The sequence below is a fragment of the Pomacea canaliculata genome, linkage group LG5 (assembly GCF_003073045.1).
Source record: "Pomacea canaliculata isolate SZHN2017 linkage group LG5, ASM307304v1, whole genome shotgun sequence".
Classification (NCBI taxonomy): Eukaryota; Metazoa; Mollusca; class Gastropoda; order Architaenioglossa; family Ampullariidae; genus Pomacea; species Pomacea canaliculata.
The window spans coordinates 816,296-839,899 of NC_037594.1; the positions used below are offsets into that span (position 1 = coordinate 816,296).

Sequence of the window (23,604 nt, forward strand, 5' to 3'; positions counted from 1 at the left end):
CATGGTAACGGCCACTCGTGCTGTTTTCAGTATGAAATAATGGGATGCAAAAATGTTACTTCGACCTACTTGAGTTTCATCCAATTTCAAGTATCACATATGTACTTCATTAAACTTGTGATGGAATAAACATTCTGTCAGATGATAAAAGACTTAGCAGGAGAAGGATGTGTTTTCTTTTTAATTTTGTAAAGTTCTTTGTGAGTCACAATGGCGATAAAATCACAAAATCGTTTCCGTTGCGTCGATAGTTGTCCAGTTCAGTCGCACTTGACTGTCATTTCTTTTCTTGTCAACCATTTATTTACCAGATGCCACATGATACGAGTAACTTCAATATTCACAAAAGTCACTGTTCTTTTGTCCTTCTTAATATCACCAGCTGTTTCATATTTAACCTCCTTCCTCCGTCATCTGTACTGTGTTAATGAATATAGCTCGCCACCAAATTGTCACTCGTGTTGTTTACACCTAAATAATCAGCTTGTTTGTATAATTACTTGGCGTAAAAAATATCGCTAATTAAAACAAATATTTGAGTTTATAATTATAGGTGGAGTGAAGTGTATGTGGCTCACTGGGTCTAAAACATGACGAAGAAAGAACTGTGCCCACAGACAGTCCAAAACGTGGGGAAGCTGCTAGAAACCATTGAAGGGAGGTAAGTCGAATTCATTTCTCTACTTGCGACGACAAGCGAATGGCTTGCGTCCCCTGAACTCAGTTCTACAGCTTGTAGACGTCTGTGAGGGATTAACACCTGATGTCCATTAGACCGACAGAGAGAGAAGGAAAGACGAACTGATAGATGGATGGACAAAGCCACTTCTCAATCGTTCACTAGAGAGTAAGAAAGGAAACCTGTAGCAAAAAGCATTTATTTATTGGTCAAATCGTTCAAAATATAACCATATATGCATTTATCGCAATTGCTTTCAATGATTTATTATCAAAAGGCAAGCTTAAAATCTGTATAATATAACTAAATGATTAAAAAAGCTCTCTTATAAAAGCTGTCTCATCTTTGGGCGCGCGTGCCTATGTGTATGTGTGTGTAGGTGCGTGTGTGTGTGTGTTTAATGAGCCGTAAGAAAATATTTTACATCGCTGTGTCCACGGTTTATTTATCGTGATCCGTTTTTCTCATTTGATCCTGTAATCTCGTTATGAAATTTAATCAAACTAGAGATACACTGTAGTCTGCGTCCTTGACTATAGGGAGAAAGAAACTAACAAAACGAAATTAGAATTCCATGAAGTGCTGCGACCTTGTTCTCAGCCATAAAGTCTGGATCCAGAGACATAGTGGGGCCAGCTCTGTATCAGCCTGTACAGCGTCTCTCCAGGACAAGCGGTATTCCTGACATCCCGATGACCTTTGAGGGTGTAGGAGCTCGTGACCCTGCCGTTGCGCACCGCGCAGTTAATTAACTGACGAGCGGCGTTGAGTGCAGCGAGGTTGGGATTGCGAGACTGGAAGTTGCCGATGAAGGAGATGGCTGACAAACAAACACGAGCACAGTGTCACATCTTGTTTTATAGAACCAAATGTTAGTAAATACTACATGTTTGTCAGGAGGTTAGAAACGCACGCAGTACAGTTCATGCACATGCGCACACGCACACACGCACATATCTCTGCATGCACACACGGACTAACTCACGCACACATTATCACAAACTTAATTCTTTTTTTACTACCGTTTGTGTAACCCTAACCCTAACCCGGACACTCATCACTTACCAATCCCATTGAAGTTGTAGTTATAAGTGTGAGCCCCAATCTTACTCCATCCACGCCCTTCGTAAACATTGCCGTCTTCGCCCACCATAAAGTTGTAGCCGATGTCACCGTAACCTGTTAGAAAAGTCGAAATAATATAAAATAATCTACAAAGATTGTAAAGAAGCGGTTAAATCTTGTAATGACCGCAGCAAGTAGTTCAAGCCGACTCACACTTCTCAGTTAAGGAGAAGTATTGTGCTAAAATCAGAAAACACAAAGTTACATTTAAGGACCTGTCGCTCGGCTATATATCATCAGTCGCAGAAGTCTTAGCAGATAAAAAGGATCTGATGTTGTTTATTAGTATCAAGTATTGGTAAGTGTCAAATGTGATATACATGCAACAATCACACAGTACTGTGCACATAACACAAATTTAGAAAAAAATTACTTTCACATGACTATAATTCTGGTATAAAGTAAGCTAATTAAACATGTTAACATAAAAATGTTGAAAAACAGATCACTTAGAGGCAGATATAATGTTAATATAGACAAAATACATTCTACACGAGCAAATCATTGACGAAGTTTAAACTCATACTTTGGCCTATGTGTTGATTCTGCCAGCCTCTAATGATGCTCTGACATGAAGTTCGAGAACTGCAGAAAGCCGAGGCTCCATGGTGGATGAAGATGAAGGACGGTGTTCTTGCCATGTTGCCGATGTATTCAGTGGGCTGACGAGCCCCCCACTGGGCGCGCGTGATGATTGTAGGACATCCGGGCAACTGCAGAGTGCTTCCTGCAAATAAATCACACATTTGAGGACTAATTATTAACAGTTTCCTTTTAAAGAAACATGCTGGATTGATGAATATGAAGATAGTCATCTCTAGCAGTGATTCGTGAACCTGCAATCTTACTCTTAACAATGAAAGAAAGAAGTAAAAGTCTGAAAACAGAGAAAAAAAGGAAGAGGAAAAAACCCCAAACAAATAAGATAAAAATCATCATATTTGACATTTTTAAATAAATGGTGTCATTTTAAGATATTCTGTCACTTGACCTGTTTGTCTGGTACAAGTGTATCATTCAGTCAGTATTTCTCATTCCCGAACTCTGCGGTCTTAGTTTTATCGAGTAAACGTGCAGACAAATGGGTTTTGCTTCCAGCTCCTCAAAACCAAGAATTATTATTAAGAAATAAAACGGGCAGAGGAGGAGAATAGTTGCAGGTGGAAAAGATTACTACAACCAAGATCAGAATGCAAACCAAAATAATAAAATTAAAAGAATTCCTATTTGTAAAGAGCGTGGATTTCTTGTGCTATCATATCTGTATAAAGTGAATGTAGGGTACACTGATAGTAAATAATAAGCTAAAGCAGTTATCCACAACCCTGTGTCAGTCAGAACTTACTTTTGATGCGCTCAGGAACTGACGAAATATTTTCTGGGTTCTCTACAACACCCTCTGGAACTTCGCCAATATCCGCTGAAAGCTCAAGATCACCAACATCTGATAACAAAAAATAAACAAAACAGTTACAACAATAATCTATAAAAGGACTAAACATTCATGTTAATTTGACCTGCATTAGTGTTTTGCACTATGCGATTCTTTTCTGGATGAAGAGTAGTTCTCGCCTTTTTGTGCTTCTAACATTACTGTAACAACATTTTAGCAACTGTAACAACACGGGTGCTATGTGTGCATCTACCCACCAACTTAAGGTAAAGATACACAAGATATCACTTGGCAAACCTGTTTCTTCAATAAAGCGTTTTGCCAAACTGTTTCCAGATATTTGCAATTGTAATTTTATTGGGTGAGTGATTTGATGTTCAATCTGTTTGCTGATTGTTGTGAGACATACACGGCTCGTGTTTGCTCTTTTACATATTCTAAAGTTTCGCAACCGTTTTGGGGGTTGTAATATGGCTGCCAATGGCACAAACAGCTGGACACCATCAAACGACTATTGTGGTCATACGACCTTTGCTCACATCACATTAACATTAATGATAACAATCAGCAAACAGATTCAACATCAAATCACTCACCCAATAAAATTCCACTCTAACTGTTTAAAACAACAACACACAAATAACAGATTGCAGAATAGCCGGCAAACAGGTCTGACAAACCGCTGTTTGGGGAAAAACCAGGTTTGCCAATATGTCTGGTGTGTCTTAGTACGTAGACTGTGGAGTTTGTCTACTCTGTGATCACCCACCATCTCTCTCACCTTCACAGACGCGGAGGTCCAGGTGATCTGCAGCAGCCCACACATCCTGGCTCTCCAGGTCCAGGTGCAGCCACAGAAGGTTGTCGGCCGTTGTGGTGTCGCCCAGGTAGGGCAGGCAGTCACCGGCAGTCAGGGAGCCAACAACTGCGGAGCTCAGAACAGCGGCGCCACGAAGATCCACATTTCCCTTGGCGCATGCGCAGTCGGAGGCTTCCGTGTAATGACGGAGAACAGCGAGCACAAGAACAGCGAACACTGCAAACTAAATAAAGATGCACGCTTACTATAACTAAAACATTTTAGACGAAGAAATAAAGAAAGAAGAAAGCAAACAAGGAAAGTCAGAAGAAAAAAAAAAAGAAATACTAGCGATTTGATTGAAAGTATTGAAAGTAAATTAAAATAAAGGAAGATAAATCCTAATGATGCTCACCTTCCTCATGTTGAAGACAGATCGTGGTCTGGATCTGAACCCAGCAGAATCTGCTCTTTAAATAGAAGCCAACTCGGTCACATGATCACTGCTCCTCAACCGGTGCTTACTAAGAAAGCACACCCCGAGTAATATTACCGCGTCCAAGATTTGAAGAAATCATGAAAACTACCTGTAACAAGAGTTTTCAAAACCGTAACAGAAGTACCTCTTTCTCTTGTGATTGATACTTTTTCCAGTTGAAATATATTGTTTCTGTGAGACATTTTTAAAATCTCCAAATTCAGCTTACTTCGAAGATTGTTAAGTTTTGGAAAACGCAACATTAACTCACCTGTGATTGAAGGCTAATCGAAGTCAAGATTGAAATTAAAGACCAGCATCATACAACTTAAGCTTACATGCTGAAGAAAAGCCAAGCTCGCTCATTGAAATCCCACTAAAAACTTCAAACTAAACTTTTTCATTGGAAAATCATTTTGTACTCGGCCTAGCCTTTTAGGACTTTGAAGTTTTTTTCAAAGAAACTCATTAAATGTAAAGAAGGGATCATTACTTTCGGTTAATATTTGTAAATATTGCAAGCATTTTTTGTAAGTTCAAAGATCTAACTAATGGTAAAGCGTCTTCATTTGTTTCCATCCATCCTTCCGTTTACCTTTTATTTTCTTTCTATTTTATATCCTTTTATCGAGGATTTTTCAATATTTTTCTCTATATTTCTTTTGTTTCTTATGCGATCATTCCAATAAAATATGTTTCTTTTTATACAGTTATTGAAACAAAGGCCAATAAAACTGTCTTCTAAAAGCCACCCGATCGCTTTAGTGACAGTTTAACTAAATTATGTACAATTTGTATTTCAAAAATTATTCGTGGTGACAGTTTCTGTTTCACATAGCATGTCAACAAATTACAGACATTTTAAAAGGGGACAAAAATGTCATGTCACTGTCTGGTGACCCACACCTTTAATATCCCCAGTAAATCCGTGCACCTCTCTTGGGTTAGTGCTACACTTCACCCTTCACTTACAAACGTGGAAGTTTTATAAAACAAGGAACCCTTTTGGAGTCAATTAATTTGCACGTGCCTCGTGACATTTTTCATCTGAAATTCTGATTTCCTGTAACACGTATCAGTACTGATTTTGAAAATTATTTTTGTGAGGGGAAGCTGGTGATTATTTGTTTTATTGTTGTGGTCAAACTATTTGAAATTCATTGCCCATTAACTGCCCTGTCGTTTCAACATTTAAAATATGCAATCAAGTCAAACATACATCTTATGACAGTTTGACCTTTACACAATGGGTGCTGCTCGTCTCTCTCTTTCTCTCTTTGTCAGGCTTTGTCTTGATACCTTCCCCACTGTTTATCACTATTTTGGTTCGTTTCAATAATCCACGGAATTTAAAAAAAATGTTTGAAGCTTTAGTTGTTGTATAGTAGAAGAGATTAAATTGCTATTTAGTATCACCTTGAAATCTCTCATTGTCTGTGGTCTGTGGAGAAAGGTGAAAGGTTACAATAAACCCTGTTTATAAAGCAGTTTAGCTGAGTTGATGCTAAGCATCTGTCGAGCTCCTGATGACGAGCTGTACACTTGGTCCTGGTGGTTTCAGGAACTTAGTTTAGGTCGTCGGTTCCAGCAGTTGGGTCCTGTGATCCTGGGGGAGCTGGTTGCCTCAGGTTTTACCAGTCGCACCATTGCACGAGTCACTGAACCATGAAGGACAAGGGCAGACAACGCTGACGTGCTCTGTGCTGTGTGCAAAGTGTTGACTAATCTTTCAATGTCCCGGATGTTCTCCCCATAAGTCGTTCCTGTGACATTTACACACTACTTATTTGATTGAGGTCAAATTGTGTCGACACTTGTCCCGTTAAAAACAGTTTTAATGTCCCGTGACTTTTACTCTGTTTACGCTTTTATTGCCACGTGACCTTCAGTTTTAAAGCGTGGTTGTCTCGTTTTCTTTCTCAGAAACTCTTGGACAATGCCATGCCTATAAATTTACCGAAACCTCTCGTTTGACGAGTGGTGTTCTCACTGGAGGACGCTACACTTGACGTGTGGTAGTGTCCCTTGCCACTTTTGAAACACTCATCTGATGGTGGTGTCATATATTCTTATTTATGATGTTGTTATTTGATAGAATCTGGTGTCGGGAAGTAAGGAGTACAATGTATCACTTTGAGAATGGGGCTTGCTCAATGAAGTAATTTATTACTTTATTATTCCACGCAATTGAGCACTTAAGCCCAGAAAGTAGACCGTGGACTGGAAACCAACTGTAAATGACAGCTGGTCATTGCACCAAGTTGTGTCCAACAACTCTTACAGCCAAGGACGCAGCTTTGAATAGAAACGGTTTACGAGAAAATGTTGCAAACTTTTTTGTGAGCACTGACTTTAGCATTTTATTATTTTGTTGTTTTACGACTTCAGGTGGCTCTCTGCATTTTAAATCTTGGTCACGGACATCTTTATTATTCTTTTTTGCTTTTGACTGAAATATTTCTGCGACAGGATTTTTCAGAAATGCAGTGTGTCTATTGAGAAGATTATTATTTTTTTTTTTTGACTGACGAAATATTCAAGTTCGAATTAAGTCCTATTTTAAAAATAATAATCAATCTTATAGAGTTCTGTATTCTATAGTATACACAATATCTTCGGAATTAAATTCAGAAGTAGTTCTATTTTTACTTTCTCGTGGGTAAGCATTTATCTGACTCCGATCATCAGAAATATCATAGTTATTGTTGGTACCTGAATCTCACAATGTATCAAACTGAAAGTCTTTCCTTCTTTAGCTTTGCAGACTCAGCCCATCTAATCCTTTCTCTCAATGTCCGCCACCAAAATTTATTTATTTGTCTGTATTTATATTGACCCGACTGGATCACTGGAACACATCAAACTTTTATCGCACACTGGACAAACTTTAAACTTTAAAGGGTTCACACTAATGCCGCACCTACTATTTGAGTGATTGAAAAAAGCCGACCATGGAATAAAATCAACAGGTAAGTGCATGCCTCAACACAAGTCTCTGCGTGACACAAGTTCTTTATATAAAACATCAAAATTACAAGAAAGTTACAGAAAATATTTATTAACATTGAGCATGGTTATCAACTGCATAATTACTTCTTATGACATCTTGCTTTTTTCATACTTATATTTCGTCCATTGCACTCTCTCTCTCACACACGTGCTCATCTCAACTCACAGCAGACACACTCAGGCTGTTGTCTGTAGTTTTGCTGAGTCTGTCTACTTTAATATCAACTGTCATTCAACATCAGCAACAGCAAGAAAACCTTCACATCCACTGTTTACAAAACTACACTTTAATATACAGTTTGATTTCCGGCTAAAGCGCTTTCACCTGCACTACGGTGGGAAGACTGAGCTGAGCTCTGCAGACACCAGTGATGACGTTGGTATTGCGCATGTCACGTGATCTTTCTTCTCCAATGGTGGTGCAGATGGCCGTAGCAGTAAATGTGCAAAATCCTAATTCCCAGACATACATCTACTGTCTCTCCATACCCCTGTGTTCTGACACAAATCCTGTCGTATACTTACATTCGCACTTTTCCAAAGGGACACTACTCTGCCAAACAGGAAGGCATTACACTTCCATGTCTGCGCATGTCCATCCTTGGTGTTTATTGGATCTGAACCCTCTCTTTTGGAATAAGTGGCTTGCTTCTATACACTTAGATGCAGCTGTACATATATTTAACAGTGTTTCAAAGTTGTAACAACGTATAGATGTGTGTATGTAAGGATGGATGAAAGTATAACGCACACACCTGTAGATATAATTAGTCGTCTCCCTTTGGTAAGAGAATCTGCCTGATGACCATACCATACTTAGGTTCAAATTCTATGAACGTGTCCATTTGTCGATAGATTGCCGTTGAATATGCTTTTTGTATTGTAAATATTGTATCTATCCCTCCATGTCATAATGACAACGAGTCATTGGGATAAAGTATGTCGTGTCATGTCATGTCATGTCATGTCATGTCATGTCATGTCATGGTGGTCTTGTATGACGGCAGCTTGGATTATTTTTAGCTGATAATGCACAGAAATTGTTGTAGTACAGTTCAAGGAGAAAATTAAATCTCTCACTGGTGTGCTGCCTCCTGAAGGATTTAGCTAGGATGAAAGTGCGACGAGACCATTTATTCTTGTCAGTATTAAATGTTCTGAAGTCTTTAGAGCTTGTATGTGGTATCTTATTAAGACCAGTCATTCCAAAATTGGTTAAGAACAGTCACACAAGGTTTAGTTGAACTGTTGTTCCCCATGTGGGTGAGATGCACACATCATGTTTACCATATACAGTAGAGTCATTCTAAGAAATAGAATTGACACTCGGTTGTCGGCTTGGGACTGCAAGAGGTTTTATCAGAGATCATGACCTTACAATAGCCATCGTCACTTTGTCATCTGTTAGGATGTCAGCCATCGTTCATACTTAGTCTTTGATTCTCTTTTTTCACGCAGTCAAAGTGACAAGGAGCAATGCTGGCAGGTTACATGAAGACTTTGTAGAAACAAACCGTACTCATAGTTTGCTTGGTAAACGTCTTTATTATAATAAAATTTGAAAATAAAAATTTCTAAAGAAGCTAACAAAAAATACTGAATCTCTTATAAATAACTTTATTATATGTCCACTAAAAACATAATTGGAGTTATTGTTTTTGTGCACGTGAAATTTTGAAGGGACTGGCTCAGCATTCACAGTCGCCAGGTATTAGCATCCTCAGAGATGTGGACAGACACCGGGTGCTTCAGGTGACTGCACGCAGATCCAAGGGCAGACGTTCACTTGAACATCTCTGGCGATCCGTTTGATGTGAACTGCAAGAGTTGAACATGAGAATTAAGACACCATGCGAGCGACAGAAGAAGTCTCGGGTTGTGATGGACGCAAAATTGTCAGAATGAAGAAAGAAATAAAGAAAAGACAGGAAGACAGAAAGAGAGGTAATGCAAGACAAGAAAATGGAAGGACGAGAATAGAGATGGAGAAAGGGGAGGAAGTGTGTGCATATGTTTGTGAGAGAGAGAGAGAGAGAGAGAGAGAGAGAGAGAGAGAGAGAAAGGAACTATACACAAATAGAGAGCTCGCTTCTTCGAAAATGCGGAAGAGCAAGAAAGTAGAAAAAAACTGATTACAGTCACATCCTCCCTCCCATGTACATGGACAGAGAAAGGATAAAGGAAACTGTGTCTACTGCTCAGGTGTAAACTATATTTTTTTTCATACACAAATGAATTGTATAAAGTAGTAACACACACCTTAGCAAAAGAAAAACTTGGTCTTGATTTGCACCCAGTTGGTAGGAACCCAGGCAGGAGCATTGTCGTACTCTATCTTCCTCCAAACATAATCTCCGGCCCTGGCGGTTTCTCCAAGGTAACGCCTGCACCACCCAGGGAACATGACGTGGACTTGCGTGTTCCAGATTCCAGGCCTGTTCCTCACTCTTACCGCATCAGTTGCGCATGCGCATTGGACGATGAATGCCTCCGCACGGTGACACAGAATGATGGCGAGCAGAGCAAGGATGACTGGCACCTGGACAACACATGACCACCAGGTGAGGTGTGAAACGTATGGGACATAAAAATACGCGTTTATTACTTCACTGCACTAAGAGCACGCACAAGCTTGACTCAGAGCAAAGACCACATCAAAACTTTGCACTAAATTCACATATGAATGAGTTTGAGTCAGAAAGCAGTGTGTTACCCTATTTGCAGGTCCTGGTCCTAATGAAAATTCTTTTCGATTTTAATTTACTAACTTGTTATCTGCCGTCGATTTTATCTTCGAGTGAATGTCTTGCCACGAATTTGTTCATATACGACTTTATTCAACACCAAACGTATGTAGTTTTTGATGTTACAAAATCAATTTAAACCACAGAAAAAGTAAGAAAAAAACTAACTAAAGAAAAAAGAAAGAGAAGTATAGAAAAAGAAGCATGAAACGATTTTCAAAAACAACAACAACAACAACAACAACAACAACCAAACAAAAACGCAAAAATCACGGGACTTTGCAAATGATGCTCACCTTCTTCATCTTGACGATGGTCAGGCTGTGGTGTGGATATGAATCACCTATACAGACTTTGCTCCTTAAATAGGAACAAACCATGTCACGTGACTGCAGGTTTTTAATTTCGGTACATACTACGATAATGCACCCTTGTTACACTCTTCGAAACATAACGTTTGAAAGCAAACGGTTTTTTTCTTCAGTCCCCCTGTATTTGCACTACCTGTAGAAAAAAAAAATCAGTGGCAATTTATAAAGGGCAATATGTCAGCCAAAGTTGGACTCATCGCGCTGAACAAGATCACAAAATAGTAACTAAGTGTACAACAAGTTAACTAAACAGAAATGTCACACTTTCCGTCTGAACCAATAAACAATTAGCAGAGCAATCTCAGAGTGGTTTCACTAGGATGTTATGACACTGTCCAAAATTTTACAGGTGTCACAGTCTCATCCTTGTTTTGTTTAAATAATGGTTACTCAAATAGTTATTTTTTTACAAATTTTGTTATAATTCAAATCCAACTAAAACATTCATTACGAATCATCCCATGGACTATAATTATACATGTGGGAAAGTTGTAATATATTTTAATCACAAAAGTTTTCGAATGCAAAGTGTGAAGACTACATACACCGGTAGAGATGTAAACAAAGCTCTGATTCTATGAATCCTAAATCAGTTTGATTTTTGTATCCATCCTTTCATTTGCTTGATTGGCTCCTTGCATTCATTCGGTATTGTTACCCTTATGTTAATTTATTTCTCTCTTTCGCAATCTTTCGTCTTTTTTTATTCTTTCCTTGCATGATCCCTTTCAATTTTTTTTCACAACTGCGTGACCTAACACAAGTAATGTCACAAGACTTAAAATGTAACATCAAAAATCCCATTGGTGTATACGCCAAAACAGAGTATTTCATACAAAAATAATTTCTTATTAAACTCTTGTGTCACGATGCATTTTTAAAGGACATCAAATTGTATCTACACCGTGTGTCAGCCTTATTTACTATCCACACTCCAGGGTAATCACCAATAACTCCAGGTGTCACGTGTTAATGGTGCACTTTACCTGGAGATGGGGGAACACCCTTCCTGAATGACTAACCGCAATTTGCCAGAGATTTCAATGAAGAAAGCTCAAGGTTGACTGGTTTGTTTTGTATTTTTTAAAACTCCAGGGATGATCCTGTTGATGTCCGTTATTCAGTGTCACAGGGTGAGGAGGGGCAGGTAGATGGCTTGTTGTTTTACTCGGAGTCAGCAACTAAGTAGCCATAGTGGCATGCCATCCCAGCTTAGATTCATATAAACAGGCAAACAATACAAACTTGGTAACATAAACATTGTCATAAAGAAATTTAAGAGACTGCTAAACTAGAGCTTCGTTTTTAGGAATAAGAAGCCAAATCATGTATGCCCACTCTCGATGCCGATCTCAATTTTCACTTTCAGTGTTTTTATTTTTTAATCCTGTTTATTTACAGACACATCGCTCCATCAACAGAGATATACCTCCTCCGTATATACGTGTTTGCTCGAGTTGTTTGGCTATTTTTATGTTAGGCTTATGATGGATGTTGACAAAGTCTTTTCTGCCAATACTTTCTATATCCTAGTAATGTCGACAGAATCATGTTCCTGCTGTGAAATGTTTACAAACACAATAAGTCCATTAATGGATATCCCAACAAAAACTGTCCTGCAGTATTTTCCGTTATCGTACTCATGACAACAGTTTATTTGTTCACCTGCTGCCATCGTTGATGACTGTTTAGTTTTGCTTCCACAGGCTTCGAAACTTCCTGGTTCTGGGGATGACATCTACGATCATCTACCGGCTGTTTACCTGAAGCCTCCAGTAACACCTGTCTGGTGAAATTCACTTTCCCAAAATGTTTGTAACCGTTCTTAACGATTTCGGCTGCAGATGGACTTCGTGGTTTGAGTAACAAACGGAATATTTGTGGAAAGGACCCAACACGTGCACCAAGCGTGTAGAGTGTCAATCACTGAGACTTGTTTCTGTGATGCTTGGGGGTTGAAAGTTGTATAATATGAAACACATTCAGGTTATTTGGTGAAATGAAAGACAGGTGCAACTGTTTTGGTGTCTTGTGTCGCTCTTGTACAGGTGTCATCTATTAACCATCATGTAACTATCGCCAATGGACAGATAACATGTGACATATATTGCTATTATCTCATACATATATATATATTGTTGCTCTGTAAAACATCAAACCCAGGACACTGTCGTGGCATACGTTCAAATCATTTTTATTATGAGAACACCTCTCAGCGGACTAGCTCTAGCGAAATAGTCAATAAAGATTCTCAATAACAACTCTTTACCAGATTATCACACGTGACTGTTGGGTAAGCCTGAGTCATTCGTGGAGGCAACACAGGAGGTAGAGGACGTGTGAGGCAACGAGAGTTCGATGAGAATGAGATGAGCTTGGGCAGGTCCTCAGTTGAGTGCTTCACTTGTTAGTAGAGGGATGTCTTCTACGAGAAATGAAAATGAAAACCAACAGTGTAAACACGAATGATGAGGTAACTGACGAACAGTACCTGATGGATGAACAGAGTAGAGGAGAAGACAGTCTGTAGAGCACACTTGTAACACCACACCTGTGTGAGAGGTTCTTGGACAAAATTTTGTTATTACATGTGTGTATGTACTTTGTGCGTGTGTGTGTGCGTGTGTTTGTGTAAGAGGGGAAGGGTTCCTGGAGGGAAGACCTTGTGTACAGCACCATGCACGGCCTGTTTAGCTGAAGCATCTACTGTTAAGTGACTGTGTTACTGTTTGTATGTGTTGTGCTTATGTACGTACATAATGTGCTATATTTGGTGTATTCTATGTCCTGTGTAATAAAAACACAAAAACAAACAAAAACAACCTCGCATGGTGTCACTGAGACCCAGTTAGAAGCCACCCAGGCATTCTGACCGTCGTACACGACCTTCATCCAGTAGTAACCACCACTCAAGAGGATCACCCGGTGGTACATCAAACAGTACCCGGGGTACAGCGTAGAGACCTTGGGGTAATTAGTTCCTGGACCGAGTCGCACGTTGACCGCCTCCTTCGCGCATGCGCAATAGAATGCGTCGGTGTGGGGAAGAAGACTGATGACCAAAAGTATGAGAACTTGCACCTGAAAAAAACAGCAGACGACTTACCTGTCTACCTGCACTCTCATTTAAAGGCCTGACAACAAGATTCTAACGACTTGCTGTCAAACAGAGCTTAGCAGAGTCCAGCGAAAACAAGGAAAACAACAACAAATGTACAAACCACTAATAAAGGTATCAGCCTATCAATCTGTCTCCGAATACTTTATGAACACTTTGTAAGCACTGGCCAGGCTGTCCACCTTGATTTTAGTCAAGACTCACATTTAAACATCGGAACAGTAAGTACTAGTGTGAATGCAGCTTACCTTCCTCATCGTGACGACAGACAACAGCGTGAACAGACCTGCACAGGTGTCGGTGGTCATGTGATCATGCGGTGTGCATCACAGAAACATATATACATGCCCGTGTTTGCGCAGGAACACAATACCAGACAATCTGGTGACACAGATGGCAGGCTTCTGTTGTTACTTTGTAAGCAATGGCTGTTTCTTCTCTAAAATGTATCAACAGTTTATTATTTCTTTCTTGTTTTGATTATTTTAACATTGTCTTTTCCCGCTTGTCCTCTTACTAACCGTTTGCATTTGGCATTGAGGAAAGCGACTTTATTCATCCACTCAGGCAAGTACAGGTAAATATTTGTAGGTGCTTATATGCGGTGATATACAGACAATGAATATCTACCTTGTCATATAAATATCTTGCAATGAACGATCTTGTCTGTTTGCTGCACTGAGAACACAGACCAACCTGGACTGTCATCAAATTCACGAGGGCGGTTCACTCACATCAAATTCACTCAACAAGATTTTGAAGTAATTTTCGCTGTAGGTATAAAAAAAGATTAATAATATGTGAAGTTGGCCTTTCCATTGTTTTCAGCAGCAAATATTCTAGTGCTTTCAGCAACATTCTCTTCCTGTTATATGCTTGCAAGCGCACCATCGATGCCCCAACGAAATGAATCCAACGGCAGGTCCCAAGTCTGCTCGTTGGCAGATCACGTGTCCATGACTGTTTTGTTTTTTGCCCCAGGCCTCCGAACCTCCGGGTTCTTGGAGGACATTTTTTCATCTTAAAAACCAACTATTAAACAAAACTGACAGTTGACTATAGGACTAAGAAAAATAAAGAGGACACTATGGCAAACAGGAAGTTCAAGGACTGAACAGGAACGTGTGGCGAGGGGAACAGTTAGGTGGAATATGGCAGACAATATAATCCTAATCCTGGTGTTTCAGAAAAAAATGTGTTTCAAGAACAAGGAAAGAAAATTGAAAACCACAGAGCCAGAGAAGGAAGGATGAAAGTTTGCCGAAAGTCTGTAGGTTGTTGCTTGGTACAGAGAGGTGTAGGTAGAAGGGAAAGACCGACTCTGGGGGTAAGGTGTCGGTAGTTGGTGAGGCGGGGCTGTGTAGATGTCCACAGACCACAGAGATCTTGTAGTGTTGCTTCTTCCCCACCTTTTCTTGCATGAGGAGTTTCAGGCTTGTCAACAAGAAACAGTCGACACTGGTTGGGCCATTGTTGTTTCCCATTTAAAGCTACCACATGACAAGTTTACGAAAAATGTAAAGTGGAAATCAATTTCATGGGATCTATTGATATGAAACTAAATGAAAACAAATCCCGAAGCTGGTTCTAACACTCTAGTTTTGTTTGCACAATAAGATGCTCACAAAAAAGTGCTTTTCATGATAGTTTCATAATATGATAGTTTTGTGGGAAAGGTACACCTGACTCCTCAACTAACTTTACTTATCTAGAGGACCTTTGCTGATGTGACTTTTCATAGAATTTCTCTCTTGCTTTTCTTATCCCATATCAACACGATAAGAAAGGTCAGCTTCCTTGTTAAGATAACAAGTTTGTGGTGTCCCACGGAGGTGGGTGCCCTGCTCCTGCAAAGTCCTTGGTCACGTTCAATGTTGAAGATTTGGAGAAAGTTTTTAATATATTTTTGGCACCTACAATGCTTGGACTTCGTTTCCAGCACATAAACTCCACGTGTAGACTACGGACCTTGTTGTGTGATCATACAATGGGCGGCGGTCATTCTATAGACCACGGTCCATACCATTCACACATGGATAGTCGCCATAGTCGCGAACACGCGGCCTCTAGGGCCTGGACGATGCTTTTGTATCATGGAAAACTTTTGGCAAGTGATGTGGTGATAGCATCATGAGGCGTTGAGACGATTTACTCCCTTAACCTTCATCTGTCCAATGATTACCCACAAGGTATGGGAGTACTCCCCTCGGCTAGGGTGAGGGTGGGGTGTGGCAAGGGATGGAGACAAGTCGTGTCATCTTCTGACGACAATATTTCTTTCACGGATCAGTCCCTAGCTCAACCAAAGGCGCTATATATCTGTTCTAAATATAAGAGATTAAAGTACGTCCATATGTCCAGAACCAGTGACATTTCATATCTCTTATCTCTCTCCACGACGACTTCCGCCTACAACAGACAGGGCGGACTGTGACCTTTGCCCTGGCAAGCTTTTCTCATCTTCTCCCTCAGCAGGGCTTGGCGAGTGGAGGTAACAGACTGGATGTAGTCATCCCACCCTGCTAGACCTACTCGTGTACTAACCTGCTCCTGGTGACAGAAACTTTGCCTCGTCATGTGACCAGCACGGTTACCATAGATACCTGACTGACTCGCATACAACACACAGAGCTCGTGCTTCTCCTTCCAACGGACTCCAGGTTACATCTGCTACATGAGCATCACTCCACACACCAATGAACATTGCTGTTAATATTGTGATTATAGTCCATTGGCGAGTCTGCATGCTCGTCTTCCTTTGTGGACTATAGACACACTTCATGTTTATTGTTTGTTCCTATTTCCTCTTTGAGTCTTCAATGATTGTCTTTTATTCCTTGTCTGCATAGTTCTTTCTTCTTCCGTTCTTCGTATTCTGTCCTAAGCACTGAGAGCATGTTGCTTTGTGAGTGTGAGTATTCGCTGTAGATCACACGCTTATTGTTGTTGTTGGTGTTGTTGGTGTTGTTGTTACTGTGACGACCTAGCGCACAAGGGTATCACACATCAAACGAGCACTAAGTTGCTTTTGTCATAGACACACAGACAGCAGTCGATGACAAGGTCCAACATATTCTTTGTGACGATGTGTGTTTGTGTTTAATTAAAAGCTTAAAGTTGTTTAGTTTTAAAATGCACACGAGCTTTTTCTCGATTGCTTTCTGACATCAAAGTGTATTTAACAGTGTGGTAAACTGGATGTGGATACATCATTATTTACACCAGATAAACAACGTGGTATTTCCCTCTCAATATAAACTTCTTTATCTCCCTCAGCAGACGTTTCGTACCTTGTAGAGCTGTGATGATAGTTTATCTCTACTCTTTGCCTCTATCTGCTGTATGGTCTTATCTGTGGGTTTCTCGTTTTCTACAATCACCTCCACGCTCTGTCCCAAAAGCAGACAAGGTCAGCAGATAACATTTGTTTTTTACACATTTACAAACACCTGATCTTAGAGTAGAACTAGTTGGATGTAAGGTTGTAGGTGTAGACGGAAGTGTAAACACACCATGGCGGCTCATGTACCTTTGTACCTGCTACATGGCACTGATGTGTGTGGCGATGTTGCCAGCGATGTTGCCAGCGATGTAAGTGCTTCTCGCCATGCTTTGTCTCAGGAGCAGTCAATATGTAAGATCAGTTTCTGCTGGCAGGTGAATAACAAGACTTTAGGCTTTTGCTGTATTCGCGACACCAGTCACCTGGATGCTGAAGGAGTGCGGATACCTGCCGAAAGTTGTAATCAAGGCTACTTTGTTTTCTTGAGTGTAACGATTTCATTTCCTTCTACTTCATTTGAAAGAATTATGTCGCTAATGTATATTTGTTATCGCAGTATGTTTAATTCAGTTCTGTTGGACACTTCAGTCATTCCTTCTGAGATTTTGATGTCGGGTTGCAGTGATTCCACTCACTCAACTGCCTCTAGCGAGCAGACACAGACAGTCATATGTAGTCACTGTGAGTCACTGTGAGTCACATGTAGTCACCTGTAGTCACTGTGAGTCACATTTAGTCACTACAAGTCACCTGTTGTCACCTGTAGTCACTGAGTCACATGTAGTCACATGTAGTCACTAAAAGTCACATGTGGTCACATGTTGTCACTGAAAGTCACATGTAGTCACTACAAATCACCTGTAGTCACATGTAGTCACTAAAAGTCACATGTAGTCACCTGTAGTCACTGTGAGTCACACATACTCACTACAAGTCACAGCGGCGTGACAAGTCGTTCTCATTTCGTCATGTGATGGTGTGGTTGTAACACCTGCTGGTTTATAACATGGCTCAAAATGAGAACACACTGTTTTTTTTTTCTCAACAGCTTTATTTTTCACAACACTTCAGGCCTGACAGGCTCTACCCGAGCTAACAAAATGGTGGATGTCACGTGACTTTTGGCAGAGACCTGAGTAGAAAGTCGGTCGCTGAGTGTCGTGTAAAGAAACTGGCGCCCAGAAGGTCGAGATGTTGTGGACAGGCCCTGGAGTCCAGGGTCAATGGGCGAAGTTCCTCTAACTGCCACCTGATGACAAGACAAACAGTGCATTACGTCTGATGTCACGTGGGCTCCTTACACCCGGCTTTTGATGGACTTGTGGAGGGACGGATAAAGAAATTAAGAGGAGACGAAGAAGATGCAGGTGGGAGCCAGTGGCAAACAACAGAAGGATGAGATAATGGAGAGGAAAGATGGGGAGTGAGAGGGGCAGAGAGAGAGAAAGAAAGCCGATGGAGAACATACAATTGAAGCAAGATAGACACAAAAACCAAATAATTCCACAATAACTGAACAGCAAGCATTCTCAGACTAAAGAGTACACGTTCCTTAAACATCAGTCGCCAGAGTATTTCATAAAGCAGCAGCACCCACCTCAGCATGCTTCGATGATCACCCAGTTGGAAGGAACCCAGGCAATCTCACCATCGCTGAGACGGATCTTCCTCCAATAGTAATCTCCAGCATGAGTGGTCACACCCAGGTACTGAAGGCACCACCCAGGGTACATGACGTGGACTTGTTCGTTCCAGACTCCAGGAGCACTTCGGCACCTCACCGCATCAGTTGCGCATGCGCACGTGGCTGCGTCAGCATAGTGATGGAGAATGATGACGAGAAGACTCAGAAGAACTTGCACCTGTTCATCAAATGACCAACAGTTGACATACACACCTTGAACGTGAACATGACGTGATCAGCACGTGACATACACCTTGAACGTGAACATGACGTGATCAGCACGTGACGTACACAGCTTGCACCTGAAGATGGCATGACTAGTATACTACACACACACTTCTGCTAATATCTCTACTTTTCTTACTGTCACCTGTCTGATGAGTTTGATACTTTAGAATTACTACGCCAAGCTATCATGCAGCCTCCGTAGAGCTGTTGCAGTGATGGCGGGCAGCAAGGACAAGGTGAGTCTGGGACTCAGGGCCGGTGTTTATGAAATGGAATCACCAGAGCCATGAGCAAAGTCAGGATGAAGCAAACAGCGTCAGCAAAGTCGAGAACATCATCAACAGAAAATAACACCAACATGTGAACACCTTCAAACACCTGGTGATCAACAATTTCTTCTTGGACTGAGCTCAGGTGCAGTGAGAGACTAATCATGTTGGCTAATTATTATTAGGTCAACCCAGGCGTGACGCGGTTGGTGGTGTTGATGGAGCCTGAAACATCGGGAAGGTTCCCTTGACACGTGAGCACACAGAGGCTTTTGCGAGTTGACGGAACAGCCTGAACTTTGAACTCATCAGACCCTTGTACTTGTTATGATTCCAACTGTAGGTAATTAAGGTACAAAGGGAAACAGGAAATACAGAAGCGATTAAAGCAGTGAAAGACATGGTGATTCATGCTCACCTTCCTCATGTTGAAGATAATTAGGCAGCGATCAGGATCTGAAACAAGTCACGTGATTGCAATCAAGATATATTTCAAACAGCTGTTACACATCCCTACACACATTGTCAGCGCACGTGTAGGACTAAGTGCAATACATTGGATGATTGACATGTTCGTAACATTCTGTCTATTTATAGACAATGCGACATATCAAGTGTCTTTCATTCTGTCGTTTATTGAATTGTATTCATCCATTCATTTGCGAGCGTCGGTCCTTGCGCGAATGCAGTAATTTGTATGTAACTTTCTTTCTTCTGTCTTTCCTTTATCATTTTTTTTCTTCTTGTTTTTTTTTTTCTTTTCTCTCGTTACTAACAGGGTTCCCTTCAATATTTTCTTTATAAAATAACGTGAGTAGATACAAGCAAAGTTGCAAGACATTTCTAAATAGAGAATAGGGAAATAGAGTAGTTTTTGAATATTTCATTTTTAATAGTTTCTTGTTATGTCATAAAATTTCAGAATGACTAAAATTTTCTATAAACTGGATGTCAATTTTATTTATTTATCCACACGTATAAATAATCATTATATGTAAATGTGGAAACACCCTGCATGTTTCATAATAGTTGCTGGTGTCTCTGCCTCACTAAATAAGTTAAGGATGTCATCACCAAAGAGTCCAGGCCTGAAAATTGAAGCCACAGAATAGTTCTAACAGAACTCGCATAGGTTGGCTTCTTAAACCCTAATCGTTTCAAAACATAAAATGAAATAATGGCCATCTGCTGCTTATAAGAAAAAATAAAAACCCACAAAGAAAACAAACAAATGAAAAGGATTATTCATTTCCAAGATGTTCGCCACTTACCTCAGTTTCCTAAGCAACTGTGTGGTCTTGCAAACCCTGTCAATGCCCAGACCCCGGGTGCTTTGCTTTTATTGAGTTGGATTCGTGACTGGCGTGTCCAGGATATGATTTTTACAAAAAAATTTTGTTTATGCCCCCGTTTGAAAACTGGGACTACATGATATTGAAGATAATAATAAGCCATACGCTCCTTCTGTTCTAGATTTCAAACTTTCTTTGTTTGTTTTTATTAATTTCATTCTTTTGTAGAATTTAGAATTTAATTTCAAAATATACTCATTAAATATCCATCATAAACAATAATGACAAAAGGCAGAAGGCTTTTTATTGTAACAGTGCGCTGTTCATTGTGTCTAGAGAACAAAATCTTTTAGAACTCGTGGTCAGCTTCTCCCCTGACTGAATGTGTGTGTGTGTGCGTGCGTGCGTGTGTGTGTGTACGTGTGGTACTTTCTGCGATTTTCAACACCGCTCCCACCAGAAGATTGTGTATCTCGATGTCCTTCACCAACATCACGACAGAGTAACGGAGATATATATATATAAATATTTATTTATATAAATTATCAATATGTACAAGGTTATGATAAGGACAACTGTATTAAAAAGATACATAACGGGAAGAAGTCAAAAGTTCTGGAATAATGACTAAAATTTATTGGACGGAAATTAATAAACAAAAGACAACATTTGTGTAACAGCATCGTGTTTATTCTGACAGAACTGTGACATCAGCTCCACTCTAGTCTGTTTGTCTGTCTGTTGATTACTGTCAGTATGAACACACGTGATGTACATCAAGACAAACTGCTCGGTGCCGACAACAGGACTGAGACAATAGAAACATAGACATAGAGCACATTGACTAGCAGCTGTATCACTAGCATCTGTGGCCAACTCTGAGGCTTTGTCCACATTCTAATCACAAGTGGACATTAATGGATGCTCGGGACACCTGGCAGAACTCGAAACTTTAAAACATCCAATATTATCAAATAATGATGAAGCTATAAGTAATGTGTGCTTTACTCTGGCTGGACTCTCTGTGATTGAATTCAAGGATACACCAAAAAAATTACAGTAAAAAAGTGGGACATCTACTGAAAATATCTTCTCGAGGATCATTTACAACATAAAGCAGGTGTTCTACCTATTTCAGGTTCCTGCGGCTACCTGAGCATACAATATGTACTCGACACGTTCCATTGTACACAGCATATTCTGTTTTAATATTATTAATTATTAATGGTGATTTTTACCGCCATATTACAGCCCTGTGAGCAAGTTCGTGACGTTTACTACTACTACTACTACTAATAATAATAATAATAATAATAATAATAATAATAATAATAATTAATAATAATAATAGAGGGAAGTTGAAGAAAGTAAGAGGAGAGGCAAGAGAATGGGATAACGCGTGAAAACGAGAATAATGAGAGCAAGAAGTGTATTAACAACTAAACCAAGACAGTTATATGTTATCCAAGAAATCTATGAAATTAAAATAAATGCATTAATTATGGAAAAAATAATGTTGCACAGAGAAGAACATAAAGAAGCTGATTTGTCTGATCGGTCTGGCGACACATTCCTCAGCTGAAGATTTAAAGTTTAGAGCTGCAATTGTTTGTCATGGGAGAAGTCAGAGGAAATCACAGATGAAAGATGCTGAGGATAAACCTCGAAAGGTCACACAAGGTGCTCATCAACACGATTATCCACATCGGACATGTTTCATCTCACTGTCACGTGCACAAACAAGAAACTGGACTGAGATGAAAATGGTGGACGGAAGGACTGCCCCATAGAGTCGGGGACATCTCCTTTTCAGTCTAAAAAAATTCTCAAAGATTGTCAGTATTGTTTGGAGGAGGAGCCTGGTGTCTTATTCTTTATTCGTTGGACAAAAGTAATCTGTAGATGTTCATTTATTCCGCGTTTTGTTGCATGCGTTGTTAGATGAGTTATTACACTCGGTTACTGAGTTGTTACATACACTGCAGTGTTGCAGATATTATTGTCACAATAAACGACTGCAGCTGATGAGGCACGAGTGGTCACGTGACTGTACACTATTCCACACTGTTCCATGCCAACAGGTACAAGTCACAGACACCTGCAACTCGTTTGTGCCATCTGTGGTCCAGCTGCTCAACCTCAGATGAAGTGTCAGTGGTGTCTGTGTGTGATGTTGGTGCGCACATGAGTATCCTGATGTAAGTTTGTTGTTTGTTTAAGTATATATATAATTTGCATTCCTTTCACGTGCTACTGTACATCGTAACGCTGCACCTTGCAGTGAACTTGTATTCACACATTATAATGGGAAATGCTCAACACACTTAAAAGTAATAGTTCCCAATAACTAATTAATAGTTCCCAGCCTAATTAAAAATAGTGTCCAACAACAACTAAAATTGTCCAACAACAACCTAATTAAAATTGTCCAATAACAGCCTAATTACAAACGGAGGGAGTAGGCGAGATGCCGAGTTCAGACATTCAAATGGGTTATCTTCTCCTATTTTTAGAGGCTTCCTCCTTGTGTTTCTTGTGTCGGTCTCGTCCAATCGCCGCTCCTGCTTACAGAACCAAACATCTGGTTTAACAACTGTTCTCTAGATAACATCTGATTTTTACGAAGAATGAAGAGGACGAAACAGATACAAATACATACAATGCTGACTTGCAAAAGAAGCAGATTCGAAAGTGAGGCAATGGACCACCTGGATCCCCCTGAGGGGGTCTGCCCTATACCAGGTCCGCAGGCCAGGAGTTCTTGCGGCCCTATGTTCCTCAAGGGAGCAATAGGGAATAAACTAACTAAACTAAACATAAATGCTTGTATTAAACATGGAAAAATTATTTCAAACCCCCAAGAGTTTTTTTTAATTATATTACGAAAGTGTCAGGCTGTGGAGCTTTTTATTTGATGCATATTGTTATCACAGCTGTAGGCTGCCAAACCTGTTGACCACCTACAAGCTCCCTCTAAAGCCGAATCGAGAAGACATGTCATTGTTAGAAACACATTTTGTTCACAACAGAAAGGAGTAATATATATATAGGAGATGTAACTACTTCGGAGTATTAAATAAACCTTAAGTACAGATCTCAAAAGCTGCCTGTGGTCTGTGCTGTTCTCCATTT

The 23,604-nt window shown here is 40.1% G+C and overlaps 2 protein-coding genes and 2 long non-coding RNA genes across 4 annotated transcripts; all 4 read right to left on the reverse strand.

Annotated features, from left to right (window-relative positions):
• Window positions 1–869: 869 nt before the first annotated feature.
• Window positions 870–4,426, reverse strand: LOC112564592 (peptidoglycan-recognition protein SC2-like). Its single transcript, XM_025239516.1, has 6 exons — window positions 4,412–4,426; window positions 3,979–4,240; window positions 3,150–3,248; window positions 2,331–2,531; window positions 1,745–1,858; window positions 870–1,499 (listed from the first exon to the last, which is right to left on the reverse strand). Exons 1-6 carry the CDS (start codon window positions 4,418–4,420, stop codon window positions 1,276–1,278), a joined length of 909 nt encoding a protein of 302 aa, XP_025095301.1. The 5' UTR covers window positions 4,421–4,426; the 3' UTR covers window positions 870–1,275.
• Window positions 4,427–9,030: 4,604 nt separating this feature from the next.
• On the reverse strand, window positions 9,031–10,621 carry LOC112565203. Its single transcript, XR_003099369.1, has 3 exons — window positions 10,524–10,621; window positions 9,743–10,022; window positions 9,031–9,301 (listed from the first exon to the last, which is right to left on the reverse strand). It is a non-coding gene; the product is annotated as an uncharacterized LOC112565203 (long non-coding RNA).
• Window positions 10,622–12,776: 2,155 nt separating this feature from the next.
• LOC112564632 lies at window positions 12,777–14,031 on the reverse strand. The gene is made up of 3 exons (XM_025239588.1): window positions 13,965–14,031; window positions 13,422–13,679; window positions 12,777–13,023 (listed from the first exon to the last, which is right to left on the reverse strand). Exons 1-3 carry the CDS (start codon window positions 14,022–14,024, stop codon window positions 13,006–13,008), a joined length of 336 nt encoding a protein of 111 aa, XP_025095373.1. The 5' UTR covers window positions 14,025–14,031; the 3' UTR covers window positions 12,777–13,005.
• Window positions 14,032–18,029: 3,998 nt separating this feature from the next.
• On the reverse strand, window positions 18,030–20,551 carry LOC112565169. Its single transcript, XR_003099356.1, has 4 exons — window positions 20,452–20,551; window positions 19,599–19,636; window positions 18,597–18,861; window positions 18,030–18,248 (listed from the first exon to the last, which is right to left on the reverse strand). It is a non-coding gene; the product is annotated as an uncharacterized LOC112565169 (long non-coding RNA).
• Between the last annotated feature and the right edge of the window lie 3,053 nt (window positions 20,552–23,604).